We start from the raw sequence: 23,685 nt of genomic DNA, 5'->3' as shown, positions 1-23,685 counted from the left end.
AGGGGTGAGCCACCGTGTCTGGACCTCTATCTTCATTTTTCGAGAGCAGATTTGATTTTAGGGAATAACAGTCCATTAGAATCCAAATAATTTAGGGAATTTGGACTCAAGTCTGATAAGAAAGATTAGGCAATCATGTTGGTGATAATACTGCTTTAGGTCAGATAGGAGTTATAACTATAAAGTAATGGCACAGAATTTTTTTGTGTGACTTCTTGAACTGGACCTGAACTCTACTTCCAAAAAAACAAAATCTCTGAATTTTATTTTATTAATATTTATTTATTCATTTTGTAGAGATAGAGTCTCACTCTGTTGCCCAGGCTGCTCTCAAACTTCTGGCCTCAAGCAGACCTTCCACCTTGGCCTCCAAAAGTGCTGGGATTATAGGAATGAGCCACCACACCCAGCCCCTGAATTTTATTTTCAAGAATGAAAATAAATGAACAAAATATTTTAATGAATAAAATAGTCATTGAAATATTTGTCAGCTTCCTAATTTTAGTGCTCTAAAATGTGGTATACTTTGATGTGTAACATTTACAAATTATTTTAAGCCTATATTATTTTAATTTATAATAAGTATTGTAAAAAAACAAGTAGCAGCCTGTGTGATAACCAACTGTGAATCAAAATAGGATTTTACAAATATGCCGTTTCTTTAAAAGGTAAAGGGAACTAGACAAGGTCATGCAGTTTTAAGGAACTTTATGCATTGTCTGGGAGTGGAAATGAAGCAAAATTGTTTAAGAATACATTGTTACAAAGCATTGATTTTGGGGTTTTGAGACAGAAGGGAAGAATCTTTGTGGTGAGTTTCAGGAAATACAAACAGGAACTTAAGTGCCTTTCCACTGGGGTATCATTTTTCCAGGACCTTGCTGTTGATTAGAGAGGAGATGGGGCACTGGTAACCATAAAATAAGAGGTGAGAGTTGAGAATTACTCTTGGATCATATTCAACTGTTTATTCAACAGTGTTTATTGAATACCAACTATAGGCCAGGTAGTAGGCTAGGTTGTGGAAACAGTGCTAACTAAACAAGACAGAAACAAGACAATCCATTCTCTCCCAGAGCTTATAGCCTAGTGGGTTTAATAACTACATTTTATGCGTTGCTTACTATGTTCTAGCATTGTGCTGTGCACTTTATATTTATCAGTGTAGAAAGCATATAACAAAACCTTTAGTAAAAGGATAGCAACATTTACTAAGAAATCAAATCCAACTTCCTAATTGCTTTGTGGAACAAGATTATTCTAGTGTAATAAAAATAAGTGAAGCAAACATTTTTTTAAACTATTAATGGCCATTAACCATTTTAAATCTTTTTTTTTTTTTTTTAGAATAACCCAGGGCACAAATACGTAAAATTGCATTATTATTAAGTGTACAATGGTTGACTTTCTTGACTCCTGATCATGAGAGGGGTGTGCCCTTTACTTTTCTTAGTAGTGATAGTGGATCCATGCTGAGCTTTCCATTCTTTTCTTTGTAACCAAAAAGTAAGGTAGTTGCCTGTATGTTACCAGTGTCAGTCAATAAGAAGTATTTAAACATAATTGATGGCACACATTTGTATTATTGATGTATAAAGATTGTTTTAAGATTGAGTTCATTCGGGGGAGGACTCAAGATGGCGCTGTGAGAACAACCCAGGATTGGAGCTCGCGTTGTGTCCGCGGAAAGGTGAGTCTGAGCTGCATTTCCAGACTGATCTTTGTTGCCCACGGAACGGGGAAATTCCCAAGTGAAGAGGAGACGCGGGACGCCAGGCAGAACCTCCGCCAGGCGATGCCGGCAGCCGGGGAGGCGGCGGCCGGCCCTACCCAGCGCTCCACACAGGGCGCGCTTGTCGGGGTGCCCCGTTGAACTGGCAACAGGAGACGTGAGAGGGCTGGACTTGAGACTGAGCTAGACTTGGACAGTGGGCCAGCCAGGGGATCACAGGGACAGAGCCTTAGGGTTGGCCCAGTGGGACGAACAAAACCGCGATTTCAAACAAGCCCTGGGCAGATGGCCCGAGACGCTCTGAGGGGGAGGGGCGTCCACCATTACCGAGGCAACCCGCCCCAACTGAGATACACTCCCATTGCTGACGCAGCCAGCCGGTGCCGAGGCAACCTGTCCCTACTGAGATACACGCCCACTGCTGACACAGCCTGCCGTTGCCGAGGCAACCCGTCCCTACTGAGATACACGCCCACTGCTGCGGCAGCCTGCCGTTGCCGAGGCAACCCGCTACAACAGAGAGATTCCGCCGCACGGCGTGGCGGAGACCACAGCAGAGCCTGCAGGAACAGGGCTAATCACACAACAGCAGGGCGGAGCCTCGGCAGCCAAACAGCGGCTAGTCTGCGTCCTAGCTGGGCAGGACCTCAACGGACATCCAAAAATAAAGCCCAAACCCCTCAACACAGAGCATTTGAGAAAAAAAAAGGGATTTTTAATGAGCTCTGTTGCTGCAGAATCAAACATAGCAGCCTAACAGCCCTGAATGAACAACAGAGCTCACAGCTCAGCAATTAAGCCCCTATAAAGTACAAACTTCTCCTCAAGCAGCTCCCTGACCCCTCTATATCCAAAAGACTGACATTAGGCAGGCGTCATCCTGGGACAAAGATAGCAGAAAAAGAAACTGGTAGCATCCCTCGCTGTGCCACAGCTGCTAGAGGTGTACCCCAGATAAGCAGGGTCTGGAGCAGACCTCAGCAGTCGTACAGCGAAGAGGCTAGACTGGTAGAAGGAAAACCAAGCAACAGAAATACTTCATCATCAACATTCAGGGTGTCCACTCAGACCCAATCGAAAAGTCAGCAACTACGCAGATGACCAGTGGACAAACCCACAAAGATGGGAAGAAACCAGCACAAAAAGGAGGAAAACACCCGAAACCAGAACACCTCGCCTCCTAGAAAGGACCAAAACTCCTCACCAGCAAGGGAACAAAGCTGGACAGAGAATGACTGCGACGAAATGACGGAATTAGACTTCAGAAGATGGATAATGAGAAACTTTTGTGAGCTAAAAGATCATGTATTAAATCAATGCAAAGAAACTAAGAACCTTGAAAAAAGATTCGAGGAAATGATAACAAGAATGGATAACTTAGAGAGGAATATGAATGAATTAAAGGAGCTGAAAAACACAATACGAGAACTTTGCGAAGCAAACACAAGTTTCAGTAGCCGAATTGACCAAGCAGAAGAAAGAATATCTGAAGTCGAAGACCAACTCAATGAAATAAAACGAGAAACCAAGATTAGAGAAAAAAGCACAAAAAGGAATGAACAAAGTCTCCAAGAAATGTGGGACTATGTGAAAAGACCTAACCTACGTTTGATAGGTGTACCAGTAGGGGACGAAGAGAATGAATCCAAGCTGGAAAATACTCTTCAGGACATCATCCAGGAAAATTTCCCCCACCTAGCAAGACAGGCCAACACTCAATTGCAGGAAATACAGAGAACACCACAAAGATATTCCGCAAGAAGAGCAACCCCAAGGCACATAATCGTCAGATTCAACAGGGTTGAAATAAAGGAGAGAATACTAAGGGCAGCCAGAGAGAAAGGTCGGGTCACCCACAAAGGGGAGCCCATCAGACTCACAGCAGATCTCTCGGCAGAAACACTACAAGCCAGAAGAGAGTGGGGGCCAATATTCAACATTCTTAAAGAAAAGAACTTTCAACCCAGAATTTCATATCCAGCCAAACTGAGCTTCAGAAGTGAAGGAAAAATAAAATCCTTTGCGAACAAGCAAGTACTCAGAGATTTTGTCACCACCAGGCCTGCTTTACAAGAGCTCCTAAAAGAGGCACTACACATACAAAGGATCAACCAGTACCAGCCATTCCAAAATCACACTGAATGCTAAAGAGCATCAACATAATGAAGAATCTACAACAACTAACAGGCAAAACAGCCACTTAGCATCAAAATGGCAGTATCAAATTCACACATAACAATATTAACCCTAAATGTAAATGGACTAAATGCACCAATCAAAAGACACAGACTGGCAAATTGGATAAAAATCCAAAACCCATCAGTGTGCTGTATCCAGGAAACCCATCTCACATGCAAGGATACACAAAGGCTCAAAATAAAGGGATGGAGGAAGATTTACCAAGCTAATGGAAAGCAAAAAAAAGCAGGAGTTGCAATTCTCATCTCTGATAAAATAGACTTTAAAGCAACAAAGATCAAAAGAGACAAAGAAGGCCATTACATAATGGTAAAAGGATCGATACAACAAGAAGAGCTAACGATCCTAAACATATATGGACCCAATGCAGGAGCACCCAGATACATAAGGCAAGTTCTTAATGACTTACAAAAGGACTTAGACTCCCACACAATAATAGTGGGAGACTTTAACACTCCACTGTCAATACTAGACAGATCAACCAGACAGAAAATCAACAAGGATATCCAGGGCTTGAACTCAGACCTGGAGCAAGCAAACCTGATAGACATTTACAGAACTCTCCACCCCAAATCCACAGAATACACATTCTTCTCAGCACCACATCACACCTACTCTAAAATTGACCACATAATTGGAAGTAAAGCACTGCTCAACAAATGCAAAACAACTGAAATCATAACAAACAGCCTCTCAGACCATAGTGCAATCAAGTTAGAACTCAGAATTCAGAAACCGACCCAGAACCGCACAGCTTCATGGAAACTGAACAACTGGCTCTTGAATGTTGACTGGGTAAACAACGAAATGAAGGCAGAAATAAAGAAGTTCTTCGAAACCGATGAGAACGAAGACACAACGTGCCAGAACCTCTGGGACACATTTAAAGCAGTCTCTAGAGGAAAGTATATAGCAATAAGTGCCCATATGAGGAGAATGGGGAGATCCAAAATTGACACCCTATCGTCAAAATTGAAAGAGCTAGAGGAGCAAGATCAAAAAAACTCAAAACCCAGCAGAAAACAAGAAATAGCTAAGATCAGAGCTGAGCTGAAGGAGATTGAGACACGAAAAACCCTTCAAAAAATCAATAAATCCAAGAGCTGGTTTTTCGAAAAGATCAACAAAATAGGCAGACCACTAGCCAGATTGATTTAAAATAAAAGAGAGAACAACCAAATAGATGCAATAAAAAATGATAAAGGGGAAATCACCACAGATTCCACAGAAATTCAAACCATCATCAGAGAATATTACAAACAACTCTATGCACATAAACTAGTAAACCTGGAAGAAATGGATAAATTCCTGGACTCCTGTGTCCTCCCAAGCCTAAACCAGGAGGAAGCTGAAACTATGAATAGACCAATAACAAGGTCTGAAGTTGAGGCAGCAATTAAGAGCCTACCACACAAAAAAAGCCCAAGTCCGGACGGGTTCACAGCCGAATTCTACCAGACACACAAGGAGGAGCTGGTACCATTCCTTCTAAAACTATTTCAAACACTCCAAAAAGAGGGAATCCCTCCCAAATCATTTTATGAGACCAACATCATCCTGATACCAAAACCCGGCAGAGACCCAACGAGAAAAGAAAACTTCAGGCCAATATCCATGATGAACATAGATGCAAAAATCTTCAATAAAATATTGGCAAGGCGATTGCAACAGCAAATCAAAAGACTTATTCATCATGATCAAGTAGGATTCATCCCAGGAATGCAAGGCTGGTTCAACATACGCAAGTCTATCAACGTAATTCACCACATAAAGAGAACCAAAAACAAAAAACACATGATTATCTCAATTGACGCAGAGAAGGCATTTGACAAAATTCAACAGCCCTTTATGCTAAAACCCTTAATAAACTCGGTATCGATGGAACGTATCTCAAAGTAATAAAAGCTATTTATGACAAACCAACAGCCAATATCATACTGAATGGGCAAAAACTGGAAGCATTCCCTTTGAAATCTGGCACTAGACAAGGATGCCCTCTCTCACCACTCCTATTCAATATAGTACTGGAAGTTCTAGCCAGAGCAATGAGGCAAGAAAAAGAAATAAAGGGTATTCAAATAGGAAAGGTGGAAGCCAAATTGTCTCTATTTGCAGATGACATGATAGTATACCTAGAAGACCCCATTGCCTCTGCCCAAAAACTCCTGAAACTGATAACCAACTTCAGCAAAGTCTCAGGATATAAAAATCAATGTGCAAAAATCACAAGCATTCGTCTACACCAATAACAGACTTAAAGAAAGCCAAATCAAGAGCGAACTGCCATTCGCAATTGCTACAAAAAGAATAAAATACCTTGGAATACAACTCACAAGGAACGTAAGAGACCTCTTCAAGGAGAACTACAAACCACTGCTCAACGAAATCAGAGAGGACACAAACAGATGGAGAAACATTCCATGTTCATGGTTAGGAAGAATTAATATCGTGAAAGTGGCTATACTGCCCAAAGTAATTTACAGAATCAACGCTATCCCCATCAAGCTACCATCGACTTTCTTCACAGAACTGGAAAAAACCACCATGAACTTCATATGGAACCAAAAGAGAGCCCGCATAGCCAAGTCAATTCTAAGCAAAAAGAACACAGTGGGGGGAATCACACTACCGGATTTCAAACTATACTACAAGGCTACAGTAATCAAAACAGCATGGTACTGGTACCAAAACAGAGATATAGACCAATGGAACAAAACAGAGGCACCGGAGGCAACACAACATACATACAACTATACAATCTTTGATAAACCTGACAAAAACAAGCAATGGGGAAAGGATTCCATGTTTAACAAATGGTGTTGGGAAAACTGGCTAGCCATGTGCAGAAAGCAGAAACTGCACCCCTTCCTGACACCTTACTCTAAAATTAACTCCAGATGGATTAAAGACTTAAACGTAAGACCTGGCACCATAAAAACCCTAGAAGGAAATCTAGGCAAAACTATCCAGGACATAGGAGTAGGCAAGGACTTCATGAACAAAACACCAAAAGCATTGGCAACAAAAGCCAAGATAGACAAATGGGACCTAATGAAACTCCACAGCTTCTGCACGGCAAAAGAAACAGTCACTAGAGTGGATCGGCAACCAACAGAATGGGAAAAAATTTTCGCAGTCTACCCATCTGACAAAGGGCTGATATCCAGAATTTACAAAGAACTCAAACGGATTTACAGGAAAAAAACAAACAAGCCCATTCAAAAGTGGGCAAAGGATATGAACAGATACTTTACGAAAGAAGACATATATGAGGCCAATAATCATGAAAAAATGCTCATCGTCACTGGTCATCAGAGAGATGCAAATCAAAACCACATTGAGATACCATCTCACGCCAGTTAGAATGGTGATCATTAAAAAATCGAGACAACAGAAGCTGGAGAGGATGTGGAGAAAAAGGAACACTTTTACACTGTTGGTGGGAGTGTAAATTAGTTCAACCATTGTGGAAGACAGTGTGGCGATTCCTCAAGGCCTTAGAAATAGAAATTCCATTTGACCCAGCAATCCCATTACTGGGTATATATCCAAAAGTCTGTAAATCATTCTACTATAAGGACACATGTACACGAATGTTCATTGCAGCACTGTTTACAATAGCAAAGACCTGGAATCAACCCAAATGCCCATTGAGACTGGATTGGAAAAATGTGGCACATATACACCATGGAATATTATGCAGCAATCAGAAATGATGAGTTTGTGTCGTTTGTAGGGACGTGGATGAATCTGGAGAACATCATCCTCAGGAAACTGACACAAGAACAGAAAATGAAACACCTCATATTCTCACTCATAGGTGGGTGATGAAAAATGAGAACACATGGACACAGAAAGGGGAGTACTAAACACTGGGGTCTATTGGGGGGAAAAGGGGAGGGCCAGTGGGAGGGGGAGGTGGGGAGGGATAGCCTGGGGAGAAATGCCAAATGTGGGTGAAGGGGAGAAGCAAAGCAAAGCACACTGCCATGTGTGTACCTACACAACTGTCTTGCATGCTCTGCTCATGTACCCCAAAACCTAAAATCCAATAAAAATTAAAAAAAAAAAAAAAAAAAGATTGAGTTCATTCAAAGTTGGCTATAAAGACATTTTCTTTTATTTATCAAATCCCATTTTTCCACTAACAGTTTTCCACTAGTTCTTTTTTTTTTTTTTTTTTTTTTTGAGACGGAGTCTTGCTCTGTCTTCCAGACTGGATGGAGTACAGTGGTGTGATCTTGGTGGCTCACTGCAATCCCCGTCTCCGGGGTTTAAGCGATTCTTCTGCCTCAGCCTCCTGAGTAGCTGGGATTACAGGCGTGTGTCACCACACCTGGCTCATTTTTGTATTTTTAGTAGAAATGGGGTTTCACCACATTGGTCAGGCTGATCTCGAACTCTTGACCTCATGATCTGCCCACATTGGCCTCCTAAAGTGTTGGGATTACAGGCGTGAGCCACCACACCCAGCCTCCACTGGTTCTTATTTAAAATAAGCTTCTTATCCTGGATCTCCAGGTTTTCAGTTCTGCCAATTTCTTGATAATGTGGAGTACTCTGCTTTTGATTTCTCTCTAGCCCAGTTTCGGAGATGATCTGTGTTGACTTTCCCTTTAATAGGTAAGAGTGCAGATATTGCTGAGCCCCTGGGGCCTAGAATTCAAAGATGGAAGAACTCACTGCGGTAGATCACCCTCACTTTCAAATTCACTGACATTTTTATAGGATTTTGCAGTTTATAAAGTATTTTCATTCAAAGCATTATTAATCAGTTCTCACTAGCTCCATGGAGGCTGGTATTTATTAACCCAACCCCATTTTATAGATGGGGAGCTGGACTCATTCCTTAAAGGAGTGGCATACTTGTCAGTGCTGCTTTGGTTTTGGTTCTTGGGTTTCATAACTTTAGTAGTCTCCTTTTCTATAGATGTGGGCTGCTGAGGTTGTGTGGTGGCACCTTCTGTGCAGTTTGCCTCCTCTTGTGAAAAAGGGGTTGCTGAGTCACTTGGAATAGAGCTGTGAGTATAGGAAAGCAATCCCACCAGTATCATTGCCAGGCTTATGTGAGGGGTAATGACTTAACCCATTAAAGTCATGTCTCTTCCTCAAAATTGATAAACCAAAAATGTACTCATTGCCCAGATTAAAATTTTTTGCTGAAGGAATTATTAGGCAGTGCACATAGTTAATTCCTGAATTTATGAATCCTATTGGATTATAATTCTTTAGTGTACATTTATGTAAAGTTGGGACTGTTTGTACATGTTTGTGTTATATAAGTATAGGACATAAACAGAAATAACTTTCTCTCTAGCCCTTTGAAAATACATTAGATTTTGCTTTTTGCAGTAAAATTTGGTGTAAAACTGATTTGTTCTTATCTAAGAGGTATAATTACTGCAGTGCTCAGAAAAGCCTCATTATAAAGTAGGCTCCCCTGACTTGGAAACTAGAGATTTCTTCTCATGGAACCTAGGGATTTTTTCATGTTGCTGTGGAAGTCATGCATCTGTTTCATAAGGAAAATAACCAAAAACCTCTTTAAACTTGGAAATGTTTTTTGTAAAAGAAACTTTCAGTATCAGGAGTAGTTTGTCTTTCACAGTGCTCCCACAAATTAAGTACAGGCACAACTCATTTTATTATGTTTCACAGATAATTGCTTTTTTTTTTTTTTGGCAAATCGAAGGTTTGTGACAACCCTGTGGTGAGCAAGGCTATTGGCACCATTTTTCCAACAGCAGGTGCTCACTTTCGTGTCTCTGTGTCACATTTTGGTAATTCTCACAGTATTTCAAACTTTATTATTATATGTTACGGGGATCTGAGATCACTGATCTTTGATGTGACTGTTGTAATTGTTTTGAGGTATCTAGAACCATGCCCATAGGCAGACTTAATTGATAAACGTGTTTGTTCTGACTGCTCTACCAACCACCTGTTCTTTTTTTCCATCTCCTAAGGCCTCCCTGTTCCCTGAGACACAACAATATTGAAATTAGGCCAATTAACAACACTACAGTGGTTTTTAAGTGTTCAAGTGGAAGGAATGGTGCATGTCTCTTACTTTAAATCAAAAGCTAGAAATGATTAAGCTTAGTGAGGAAGGCATGATAAGCTGAAAGCTAGGCTTCTTGTACCAAACAGCCAATTTGTGAATGCAAAGGAAAAGTTTTTGAAGGAAATTAAAAGTTCTAGTTCAGTAAACAAATGAATGATTTTTTTTTTTGAGACGGAGTTTCGCTCTTATTACCCAGACTAGAGTGCAGTGGCGCAATCTCGGCTCACCACAACCTCCGACTCCTGGGTTCAAGCAATTCTCCCACCTCAGCCTCCTGAGTAGCTGGGATTACAGGCACGCGCCACCATGCCCAGCTAATTTTTGTGTGTGTGTTTTTAGTAGAGACGGGGTTTCACCATGTTGACCAGGATGGTCTCGATCTCGACCTCGTGATCCACCCACCTTGGCCTCCCAAAGTGCTGGGATTACAGGCTTGAGCCACCGTGTCTGGCCACAAATGAATGATTAGAAAGCAAAACAGCCTTGTTGCTGAGGTGGAGAAAGTTTTAGTGGTCTGGATAAAAGATCAAACCAACTATAACATGCCCTGAAGCCAAAGCTTAATCTAGAGCAATGCCTTAACTTTCTTGAATTTTATGAAGTTTGAGACGGGTGAGAAAGCTGCAAAAGATAATTTTGAAGCCAGCAGAGGGTGGTTCATAGGTTTAAGGAAAGAATCTGTCTCCCTAGCATAACTCGATAGTGCAAAGTGGAGGACACAGTGGCTAACACCTGTAATTCCAGCACTTTGGGAGGCTGATCATCTGAGGTCAGGAGTTTGAGACCAGCCTGGCTAACATGGTGAAACTCCGCCTCTACAAAAAATACAAAAATTAGCTGGATGTTGCGGCTTGAACTGGGGAGGTGGAGATTACAGTGAGCCACTGGCAGACAAGTGACAACCGAGATTGTGCCACTACACTCTAGCCTGGGAGATAGAGTAAGACAAACAAACAAAAAACATTAATACATGAGAAATTGCTTCTCAGGGATGAACAAAGTTATTTCTTGAGATGGAATCTTCCCTTTGTGAAAATGCTTATGAACATTGTTGAAATGACAACAAAGGATTTAGAATATTACATAAACTTAGTTGATAAAGCAGCAGCAAGGTTTGAGAGGATTGACTCCCATTTTGAAAGTAGTTCTACTGTGGGCAAAATGCTGTCCAACACCATTGCAGGCTATAGAGAAATCTAGCACGAAAGAAAGAGTAAATCAGTGCAGCAAACTTCACTGTTAGCTTATTTTTAGAAATTGCCACGGTCACCCAACCTTCAACAACTATCACCCTGATCAGTCAGCAGCCATCAGCCTTGATGCAAGACCTTCTACCAACAAGAAGATAATGACTTGCTGAAGGCTCAGGTGACCTTTAGTATTTTTTAGCAATAAAGTATTTATTAATTTTTTCGAGGCAGACTCTTGCTCTATCGCCCAGGCTGGAGTGCAACGGCGCGATCTTGGCTCAAGGCTCCCTCTGCCTCCCAGGTTCAAGCGATTCTCCCTCCTCAGCCTCCCAAGTAGCTGGGAGTACAGGTGTGTGCCACCATGCCTGGCTAATTTTTGTATTTTTAGTATAGATGGGGGTTTCACCATGTTGGCCAGGCTGGTCTCCAACTCCTGACCTCAAGTGATCCTCCCGCCTCGCCCTCCCAAAATGCTAGGATTACAGGCATGAGCCACCATGCCCAGCCAATAAAGTATTTTTTAATTAAGGTGTGCATGTGTGTGTGTGTGTGACATATTGCTATTGCATACTTAATAGACTACAGTATCATGAAAATATGACTTTTATATACACTGAGAAACCAAAAAGTTCAGTCACTCTCTTTTTTGTGATATTCACTTTGTTGTGGTGGTCTGGAACTGAACTCATGGTATCTCCAAGGTACGCCTGTATGTATGTGTTAATGATTTATAAAATTAACCAGTTTTCCAGTGCAATGTTCAAGCCTTTTAATAATTTATTCTAGGGAAGAAGAAGTGGTGGTTTGTAAATTCTGCACTTGACAAATGGATCCCGGGTTTTGGGCATGCTTGGCTCCAAGGCTGAATGTGGGAGGGAAAGAGGTATAGGAGAGTGAGGAGTCTAGGATTTCTAAGTGTTGGCCTTGGGTAAATGGATATATTTTAGTGCCATTTTCTGAACTTTGTGTTACAAAGTTAAAAGGAGTGTTACAGGGTACAAGATTGTAGAGAGAAGGGGGAAGAACATAGGTTCATGGTCGTCTCCTTGAGGACAGGACTCATACCTTGAGTGCCTACCATGTATAGTTTACTCTAAGTGCTGGAGATGAAAGATGAACAAAAGAGATAAAAATTTCTGCCTTCAAGAAGCTATATTCTGGCCAGTTGCAGTGGCTCACACTGTTAATCACTTTGGGAGACCAAGGCAGGAGGATTGCTTGAGCCCAGTAGTTAGAAACCAGCAGCCTGGGCAAGATGGGGAGACTCCTCTACTAAAAAAAATTTAAGAAATATGCAAGCTTGGTGGCACACTCTTGTGGTCCCAGCTAGTTGGGAGGCTGAGGTGGGAGGATTGCTTGAGCCTGGGAGGTTGAGGTTGCAGTGAACTGTGATCCTGCCACTGTACTCCAGCCTGGGTGACAGAGTGAGACCCTGTCTCCAACAACAACAAAAAAAAAAGAAGCTATATTCTAATGGGGATGGCAGTGGAAGTAGATAAAAAATAAGTAAAATTTATAGTATGGCCGGGCACGGTGGCTCACGCCTGTAATCCCAGCACGAGAGGCCGAGGCAGGTGGATCACCTGAGGTCAGGAGTTCGAGACCAGCCTGGCCAACATGATGAAACCCTGTCTCTACTAAAAATACAAAATATTAGCTGGTGTAATGGTGGGTGCCTGTAATCCCAGGTACTTGGGAGGCTGAGGCAGGAGAATCACTTGAGCCCAGGAGGTGGAGGTTGCAGTGAGCCAAGATCATGCCATTGTACTCCAGCCTGGACAACAAGAGTGAAACTCCATCTCCGGGGGGCGGTGGGGGGGGGGGGGTTCGGAATATAGTATGTCAGATAAGTGCTGTGGAGAAAAAGCAGCAAGGGAAGGAGAGTGAGTGCTAGGATGGCTGTTGGACTTTTAAGCAAGATGAACAGGGTAAGCATCATTGATAAATAACAATTGAGCAAAAACCTGAAGAAGGTGACACTGTTTGGACCTGGGTGAGGATGTAAGAGCATTCTAGGTTGAGGCTTTACAAGTGCAAAAGCCCAGAGGCAAGGGCCCAATGCTCCAGGAAAAAGCTAAGAGACCAGTATAGCTAGTACTAAATGAACCAGGGGCCAAATGTAGGTAGAAAAGTGTGTGTGTGCAGGGGGTGCTGCAGTTGTGCAGGTATCATGTAGCGTCTTATTTGCCTTTATAAAGACTGTGACTTTTCCTTTGAGTGAAAGGGGAAGCCTCGGAGGGTTATGACCACAGGAAGGATGTGACTTAAATCATGTTTTAACAGATCACGGTGCTCTGGGGTCCCAATTCTCTCCTTGCTGTTGCTTACCCATTCTGTCCTAAACCACTACTGTGGATGAATTGGTGGAGAGCCCTAACCATCCTCACAACTCATTACAGCAGTCCAGAGTGCCAGAGCCAGTATTTTTGTTGGGCCCTAGAAATATAGTATATTCTAGTCCAGCTCTTTAAATAACATGAGCTTACTTAGTTTTTCAGGATTTTGTTGCCAAAAGGAAGAGAACAGAGATTAGCTCTTGAGTTTAACTGAAATGGAAGATTAGTCTGCTGGCAGATTGAGTGTTTTTTAACTTCTTTGGCTTCTAGGGTTTTTCTTACTTTTGGATCATGTTTTAAAAGTCATTTTTACCTTCTTTCAACAGTTAAACATTTATGATCTTATTTGGCCCTTTTTTTTTATTTGACCCCTTTTCTGCTTTACATTTCTCTGCCTTTTCCCTATTACAGTACTTTTAGTAGAGGTTGGACCACTGTTATCTGTCATTAATGTCTTGGCTTTGAGGCCCTAAGGATTTCTCTGTTAAACTTGAATACATTGTGTAGATTGAAAGATCCTACAGACATGTGACCCTGTAAAAATCTGTATTATTGTCCTTCCTGCCTTTACAGATGTAAACCCCCCTCCTTTTTTCATCAGATCTCTCCCTTTGTTACTGCTCTGTCATCATGTTGCAGAAAATAAGTTTTCCTGCAAATATAGATTCCCATGGCAACATAACAAAAAGGTAATAGAACAAATGTTTATTTTGTCTAGACCTGCTGTCTGAGTAACATTAGACCCTGAACATGTTGGCTCCTGTTACTTGTATGAGTGGTTTACAGATTCCTTATTTTCCTCAAAACTTACTTCTCTTAGGCCTTGGTGGTAAAATCACCATTCCTGTGTTATGAAGGAAGGTGCGTGAGTATGTGTGCCTTAATTGTCATTCTCAAAAGTATGTATTGATTGCATTTCCAAGCTTATGGCTTAAAAGGTAGACACTACACAGCATGTGAGCATGTGAAGAAAAAGCATAGCAGTTGTGTGCTTTGTTTTTATAAATTCATTAATTTAGTATTTCTAGAACACTATAGTAGGTGTTTTGTTTACAGAGATGTAAAAAAGAAAGAAGGTCCCTGCTTTCGAAAATATCAGTCCAGGCTGGGTGCAGTGGCTCACACCTGTAATCGCAGCACTTTGGGAGGCTGAGGTGAGTGGATCACTTGAGGTCAGGAGTTTGAGACCAGCTTGACCGACATGGTGAAACACTGTCTACAAAAATTAGCTGGGTGTGCTGGAATGTGCCTGTAATCCCAGCTACTCAGGAGGCTGAGGCACAAGAATCACTTGAACCTGGGAGGCAGAGGTTGCAGTGTTGCAGTAAGCTGTGATCACACCACTGCACTCCTGCCTGGGCAATAGAGCAAGACTCAGTCTCAAAAAAAAAAAATTAGTCCAGAGGGGACATATTTATGTTCCAAAGAAGGCTTTGGAAGTCCTCTAGCTTTTCTGCATTCTTCCAGCTTAAGTTGGCATTTGAAATCTACCTTATATTGCTGATTCTTCTCTTAAGATCTTTTTAGGTTTTTCTGTGTCTCAAATGGAGTGACTGCTATGGTTTGAATGTATTCTCCAAAGTTCATATGTTAGAAATGTAATCCCCAGTGCAACAGTGTTGGGTAGTGAGGCCTAATAAGAAGTCACTCAAGTTTCCTCTTCAACTGCCTTCGCTACAGGTGCTGGGGAACAGGTCTTGGAATTCCGTCCCTATCCTGAAGACGGAGGTGTGGTCAGAAGAAGAGCCACAAGAACCAATGGAGATGGACGATCAGGTAGAGACCCAGGGGCAGGAGGAGGTGAAAGGAGGCCCCTATAGCAATGGGGGAGCAGCATCCACCTCAAGGGCCCTGGAGACTCAGGGAAACCTCTCTTCCCTCGACTACAGTCCCATGGCCTTAAAGGGAAATGTCCATAGCAGGAGCCTGACAGAAATGAACAGAACTGACAAGGTCCAGGTACCTGCAGTGAGTTTCCACTCCAAGGGCCACGGAGTGCCCAGCGCACAGAGCCCTGTAGGAGGCATCCTTACCTTTGGGAAGCCTGACCCAGCTCCAGCAGTGCTCCCTGGCCCAGTTCCCGGCTGCTCCCATTGGCCAGAGAAAGCGGCCTCTCAGGTGCTGGGGAAAGACCACCTGCCCAGCTCCTCAGGCTTGTAGATGTGGGGGAAGGAGACCCAGCTCAAGGATCCTGCAGCTCTTGTAACAAGCAGCTCTTCTCCACCCAGAGCTGCCAGCCACAGTTCCCGGCAACCAAAACGGTCAGGGCAACCCCAGCAGCTGCCACTGGTCCCTCCCCAGCAATGGAGGTGGGGGAGAGATGAGGGGCCCTCACCCGCTACATGTCCCCGCCTATCCCTGGAGAGATTCTCCAACAACATGGGGGCATTAGGTAGAAAACCACAATCCAGGAGACTGAAAAAAACGACATGGGAGGATAGAGAAGATATGGTAAACTGCAGTGCCAACCATCCTGACCCGATGTCTCCCTACCTGCTGAGACTCCCTGCCCCAGGCCACCTACATGTCACAGGTCCCAGCTCCTCCTCCTAACTCTGACTTGGCCCACGTGGCTGCTGGGCCCCTCATCCTCCCCGTCCCTTCACTTTTGACCACACCAAGAATTGAGTAAAAATTGGTATCTGTGGCTGGGCACAGTGGATCACCTGAGGTTGGGAGTTCAAGACCAGCTGACCAACATGAAGAAACCGCATCTGTACTAAAAATACAAAATTAGCCAGGCATGGTGGCACATGCCTGTAATCTCAGCTACTTGGGAGGCTGAGGCAGGAGAATCGCTAGAACTCAGGAGGCAGGGCTTGCGGTGAGCTGAGATCGTACCATTGCGCACCAGCCTGGACAACAAGAACGAAACTCCATGTCAAAAATAATTAATAGTCGTTTCTGCCTGTGGACGCCACTGAAGAAGCATCATTAAAGTCTCTCTGCTCCCTGTGATCATGTCTAAGTCAGAGTCTCCTAAAGAGCCAAACAGCTAAGGAAGTTCTTCATTGGAGGGTTGAGCTTTGAAACAACCAACGACAGCCTGAGGAGCCATTCTGAGCCATGGGGAACGCTCACGGACTGTGTGGTAATGAGAGATCCAAACACCAAGCGCTCCAGGGGCTTTGGCTTCTTCACATACGCCACCGTGGAGGAGGCAGACGCAGCCATGGGTGCAAGGCCACACAAAGTGGATGGAAGAGTCGTGGAACCAAAGAGAGCTGTCTCGAGAAAATTCTCAAAGACCCAGGTGCTCACTTAACCTGAAACGATGTTGTAGTTGAGGGGCAGGATGGTCTTTTGGGACAGGAGGAACAAGAGGTTCTGGTTGCTACTCTTCAATCAGTTCTTCCTTTCCCTTGACTATAAGATCAGATCGTTCTTGTAATTTGTAAGTCTTAGAGAAAAGAAGTCTGATTATCCAGAGTATTAGAAACCCTTCCAAAATAAGATGGTAAGCAGGAGCCTCTTGAGCACCTGTACCATCTCCACCAGCACCCCCTTCTCTGTGGCGATCGCCATAGTTAGCCGCTGGGGGGGGCAATCTCACTATTAAATGATGTTGATGCTAGAGCAAACAGAAAAACATTAGCAAACTCCCCAATATAGTACAGGTCGAGTGTTCCTTATCCAAAATGCTTGGGACCACAAATATTTTGGATTTTGGATTTTAGAATATTTGTCTTATACTTCCCAGTTGAGCATCTTTTTCAAAATATGCAAAATCCAAAATGCTCCAATGCATATTTCTCTTGAGCGTCGTGTTGATGCCCAAAAAGTTTATTTTGAAGCATTTTAGGTTTTGGATTTTCAGATTAGGGATACTCAACCTGTATAACCTAGAGTAATTCAACCTATTGACATTTTAGATGGGATAATTTCTGGACTGACTTGTGCATTATAGTGTGTTTAGCAGCATCCCTGTCTCCTACACACTATATACTAATAGCAATTCCCAGTTGTGACAACCAAAAATATCTCTAGGCATTGCCACATATCTCTTGAGGAAGTAGGGAGGACAACATCAACTTTAGTCAGAAGCCACTTACATAACCCTATGTATTTGGATTGGTTGGCCCTGAGTAAAAATTAGATAGGATAACATGAACCTTCTACCTGTATAAAGGTAGAGATACTATACTTTCTGCATTATATGTTGGGCCTCCCTAAACGTGATCTGCATTATTTCTAAGAGAGTAGTAACAGCATTTCTAATGGTCAAGGTCCTAGCTATAACTTGATAAGCTTAATATATGGGAGAACTTACACAAGCATGTTTGCGAGAGGCCAGGTATATCACTGGGACATTTGAGAAACAACTAGTTAGTGAGGGAGACCTGATTTTCATGAATAATTGTTTTTTGTCATTATCATGGCCCCAACTTAAGGTGTTTTGAAATTTTCTGGAGAAGAAATGAGCATGAAGTCCAAGTTGGTAGGTAGATAGGTAGGTAGAAATTAGCATGCGGTCCAAGTTGGTAGATAGGTAGTATTTTCCCCAGTGTCTCTCTGGTATTCTATGTCCTTTCTCTTGGGTCTTTTTCAGTATTTAGCATTTTCAAACTTCTAGAAATAAAATGCTGTTTAGAAGACGACAAAGAGAGCTGCAGATAAACTAAGGAGCAAGAAGTGGTATACTGTGAATTAATTTTCTGTATGTTTTTGAAGCTTCTTGCATCTGGGAAGGTTTGCTTAGTTTTTAACATATTAGGTAGTAACAGACTGAATTTTTGAAGATCTTGTAGATCTCAGGTAGCAGTAACTCAGGAAGATCAGCCTTCTTTGATTTAGAATGTCCTTTAGGCACATTATGTATTCTGGTATCTTAGAAGATACAATGCAGTTTCCTGAATTACCAGTGCTACTGCTTTAATTACTTTAAGGCTATGAGGCAGTAACTAACTTTTATGTATAAATCTTAATATTTAATGTGTTCTTTTTTTTTTAGAAAAACACCCCTTTAAAGTACTCTGCTATTCAAATTTTTCCTTGTGTTTCTCTAATTCTATTTCATCCATTGGTCAGTTTTTTCTTCCTCTTTTCTTTCTGCTCCATGATCCATTCTTCTTTTTTTTTTTTTTTAGAGATGGGGTTTCTCGGTGTTGGTCAGGCTGGGCTCAAACTCCCAACCTCAGGTGATCCTCCTGCCTCGGCCTCCCAAAGTGCTGGAATTACAGGCGTGAGCCACTGTGCCTGGCTCCATGATCCATTCTTAAAATTTTCTTTTCAGTTTCTGTTCATATTCTTTTTGAATTCATTTTCTGATACAGTCTCAACAATGGTCTTGTTCATATACTGTACTTCCAAATTTGTACTTTGAAACCTAATCTCATGAATGTCTGACCCTTTGGATTCTAAATCTATTGAGATGTAATGTTTCATGCTTTCCCTTGATTACTTTCCTGCATTCTTCTTGAAGATATTCTCAGAGTTGTAGCACTAACTTCCCTTATGGGATTCATGTTAGAAACTTGAATGGTTCAGTTTAGGTATGTGAAACTGATATCATTAGCACTGATGATTGACAGTAGTATAAAAATCACAATCGAGGAATGAACAAATTCACCTGAAGTTTTCTATAACTCTAGGTATTAAGGCAACATAATTTTGAAAGTTTGAAATATATGGGTATAAATATTGTTGCATGTGTTTTAGATTTACTGTAGTGAAGGAAATTTGCCAGTTGTCCATCAGACAGTTTTAAATGCGCATCAATGTGTAAAAGAAGTAGACCTAAAATATTAATAAATTATGTATATATGTATGAAGGTATTGATGTTTACAGAGAAGTGGAGACATCTTTGAGTTATAGTGGTTAGTGTCGTTTCATGGAGGATGAAAGATTTTGAAGCTTATTTAGAAATATGGGTATTTGGAGAGGAGAAAAGGAACATTTTCAGACAAGAGAAAACATAAACCAAGAGAATAGACATGAAAAGGACTGTCCTGACAAAAGGAACATCTCAGATAGGGTGAACTCAGTTGTGGTTCTCATTCTTGTGCTTCAGACTCACTGTGGAACTTTTAAACATATCCCCAGAAATTAAGAATGAGATCTGGAGTGGGACTCGGGCAGTTGCATTTCTAAAAAATGTACAAATGGTTCTTTAGGTCGTAGAGAGCTGTTGGAGTTTCTTGAGTTTTGAACGTTTAAGGAAAACTGTTTTAAAATGGGTCTTGTTGGAGTGTAAAGAACAGATTAGCGGAAACAAATGTACTGCTTTGTAAAAGTCTGGTAAATTTATTTATGTGTGCCTCTGTTCGTTTTGACTCCTCAGCTAGATTTCTTAGTTCCCTGAGGTCTGGAACAATCAGGTTTTAAAGCTTCAATGAAGAAATATATTTTTTTGGCTGGGTTGGGGGACAGTGTTTGCTTTATCACCCAGGCTGAAGTGCAGTTATGCAGTCATTGCTCACTGCAGCCTACCCTGAGTTCAAGTGATCCTCCTACCTCAGCCACACAAAGTAGCTGAGACTACAGGTGTGTGCCACCATGCCCGGCTAATTTATTTTTTTGGTAGACATGAGATCTTACTACCTCATGAGGTTGCCCAGACTGGTCTCAAAACTCCTGAGCTCAAGCTATCGTCCCACCTCGGACTTCCAAAGTGCTAGCATTACAGGTGTGAGCCACTGAGCCTAGCAAGAAATATCTTATATAATCATTCTATTTTCATATGGAGCTTGCAGGCTCATGCCTGTAATCCCAGCACTTTGGCAGGCTGAGGCAGGTGAATTGCTTGAGCTCAGGAGCTCAGGGATTCTAGGTCAGCCTGGGCAACACGGTGAAATCTCATCTCTACCAAAAATACAAAAAAATTAGCCAGGCATGGTGGTGTGCCTTTGTAGTAGCAGCTACTTGGGATGCTGGGCAGGAGGTTTGCTGGAGGCTGGGAACTCAAAGCTGCATTGAGCCGTGATCATGCCACCACATTCCAGCCTGGGCAACAGAGCAAGACCTCATCTCAAAAAAAATTAAAAATTAAAGTTTTATTTAGAAATATTGTATATGTAATTGCAAATGGTGAAACCATTTTATGATTAAATACATGGTGTGTTATGTTGACATTGAAACAAGATATTTGAGAGTTAGCAAAGATAATTAAAAGAAAGCTGTTTTAGGCCGGGTGCGGTGGCTCATGCCTATAATCCCAGCACTTTGGGAGGCCAAGGTGGGTGGATCATGAGTTCAAGAGATCGAGACCATCCTGGTCAACAAGGTGAAACCCTGTCTCTACTAAAAATACAAAAATTAGCTGGGCATGGTGGTGTGCACCTGTAGTCCCAGCTACTCGGGAGGCTGAGGCAGGAGAATTGCTTGAACCCAGAAGGCGGAAGTTATGGTGAGCCGAGATTGTGCCATTGCACTCCAGTCTGGGTAACAACAGCAAAACTCCGTCTCAAAAAAAAAAAAAAAACTTTTAAATTTTGAGTTTTTAAAGTCAATCTTAAATTCCCTGCTACTCTGAAGAATATATCTGTATATTTAATTTTTAATTATTTTATTTCACTAGATTTGAAGAATATTTTTTTGAGGTTCCTAAATCAAAACTTAAGTTCCAATTTTTGCATAAAAGTTGCCTTTCTTTTCATGACATTATTTCCAAAATGGCGGGACAGAGCATCCACATCAGAACAGTGATATTTACACGTTTACTTGAATATGGAAGGAAGAAAAACTAGGCTTCTGTAATAGAGTATAATATATGCAAAAAAATATTTCCAGTATGCCATTTGTTGAAATTTGTTCCAGGTGCTACAGGCAAGTTAGTGGTCTGAAATATTTAGAAAGCAAGTTTTGAAGACTATTATTAACCTGATTCAGGTGGGAAAAAAAGCCTAAAATTGTGTGATCTGGAGAAGAAGTGTATCAATGAGACTTTGCTAATTCAGTCTACTACAGATTTCAGTATATTTAAATATTTGCATTAACTTCCAAAAGTAAACCAAATTGTATTTATCTTCTTAGAAGTCATCTATGACCATTGAAAGAAATTGCAAAATCACTTATGATCCCCACAAATTACTCAAAGACTTGCTGAGTGATTACTCATTCTTCATATTCTGTTGATGAAAACTCAGATTGCTTTTTGAGAAAAATCATGGTGCAGTCATTCGTACCTTCATACTCTGTGGACATGGGCACTTGTCCAGCTCCTTACCTTTCTTAAGAGGTTGTCTCCCTTTCTCTACTCAGCTAATATTAAGCTTATTGATCTTCAATTACCTTATAACAAAAATCTACAAGTCAGGTACCTACCCTTTATGGAATATAAACACAAGCTCCCAAATCTCTATACCTATCTCTATACCTACCAAAAGCTTGGTTAGCAGCTGAACATGGTGGCTCATGCCTGTAACCCAAGCACTTTGAGAGGCTGAGGTGAGAGGATCACTGAGGACAGGTGTTTGAGACCAGCCTGGGCAACATAGCAAGGCCCCATCTCTACAAAAAAAAAAAAATTAAAACACAACAAACAAAAAACTCATTGATAGTTTCAGTCATCTTTGGAGGATTGTCTGAAGAATATGGAGTTTATCTATTTTTCTAAATGTATTTAAGATTTATTTCCTTTTGGATTAAGTCTGTCAGAGAGGCCAGGTGTGGTGGCTCAGGCCTATAACCCCGGTACATATTGGGAGTCTGAGGCAAGAGGATCACTTAGCTCAGGAGTTCAAGACCAACCTGGGGAACATAATGGGATGCTGTGTCTACAAAAAATAAAATAATTAGCAGGTTTGATGGCACCTACTTGTAGTCCTGGCTACTCAGGAGGCTAAGGCTGGAGGATTGGTTGATCCCAGGAGGTTGAGGCTGTAGTGAGCCATGATTAAATCACTGCACTCCAGCCTGGGTGACAGAGTGAGACCTTGAAGAAAAAAAAAAGGAGAGCAACACTACTATTTTGTACTACTATCTTTGCTAACCATGAACTTTATTTAGCCTTATGACAGCCATCTATACTGATGGATGGTCTAAGAAGAAAACCATCTGAAACCCATTATTCTTTTAAAGATGTTGATTAGGACATTTTTACCACATTACACATCTCCTTCATGAACATATAGAGAATGAACTTTTCTCTAGTTTATTACAAGAATAATTATGCCTCTCTTCAGCTCTCTGGAGTACCTGTTGGTTTTTATTGTATGGTTCCTGTGACTCATGTCCTAACTGATTGTGTTCTCTTTGTTGATGGCTTTAAAGAGCTTCAAGTCAACTTTGAGCCCTACTTCTAATGGGCATTTAGAAAGGACTTCATGATATATGCTAACCGCACCTGTACAGACTTTCTTATTTTCCCTTAATCAGTTACCATTTTGTCAGGTTTTATGTATACAATTCCAGTCTGCTTTAAATCCATTGTGAATAAAGAAAGGTATGCATTAATAAATTTAGAAGTTAAACAGAATTATATTAGGATATATGAAGAATCTAGTAACCCAGATTTGTGTGTGTGTGTGTGTGTGTGTGTGTGTGTGACACAAGAGGAGACAAGTATGTGTAACAAAACATCGAAGTTTATTTAATGATTATCCTTATGTGTTACATTCTGGGTTCACAGCAGTACATGAGTGACAATGGCATCCTAATATTGTAATAACTACCTCTAATGAATTTTATATTTCAGTTTTTTTACTATACCAATGATTTTATAAAATATGAATTAATTTGATAACTTTGGAAGACTTAATGTGAATTCACAATTGGGGAAAACCTTGTTAAACAATATGTCCTGAATTTTAGTTTGGAGAACCTGTTTGTCATAAAAATAATTTCATTTTATGATGCTGTTCATGAAAACAAGGTTTTACTTGTATCTCTAGTTTTACAAATTTGATTGAGAGGAGTATTCAAGCTTTGCCACAGACCAAGCTCCTTGCCAAACCCACTATAAAAGTTATCACATGCGCTACAGATTAAATATAAACATAATACTCATTTCATGAAAGAATTTAATTAATGTCCTCAAGATTATATAGCTATTAAGTGGCAGAACTGTAATTAAAATCCAGATAGTCTAATTCCAAAGTCCCAGCTCTTATTTAATCACTCTGTTGGAATATCATAAACATGTAATAATAAGTTGTGATTGTCGGGGTCTGTTGGGTACTGATTAATTCTAGCCTGCCTTTTGCTGAATAGATTCAGGAATTGCA

The 23,685-nt window shown here is 41.3% G+C and overlaps 1 protein-coding gene across 1 annotated transcript in view; it reads left to right on the top strand.

The window, feature by feature from the left end:
• The window catches only part of LOC108587707 (putative UPF0607 protein ENSP00000382826), a gene marked incomplete at its 5' end in the record, with an annotated part of 46,940 nt that overhangs the window by 3,558 nt on the left and 19,697 nt on the right, over positions 1-23,685 (top strand). Inside the window, one exon of the mRNA XM_078370888.1 lies at positions 15,202-16,774. Coding sequence (XP_078227014.1) covers positions 15,202-15,681 — 480 coding nt within the window. The remainder of the gene's footprint in view (positions 1-15,201; positions 16,775-23,685) is intronic.

The sequence above is a fragment of the Callithrix jacchus genome, chromosome 4, assembly GCF_049354715.1.
Source record: "Callithrix jacchus isolate 240 chromosome 4, calJac240_pri, whole genome shotgun sequence".
In the NCBI taxonomy this organism is placed as follows: Eukaryota; Metazoa; Chordata; class Mammalia; order Primates; family Cebidae; genus Callithrix; species Callithrix jacchus.
Note: the sequence above shows the minus strand (reverse complement) of the source record. Positions and strands in the feature narration are given on the sequence as shown.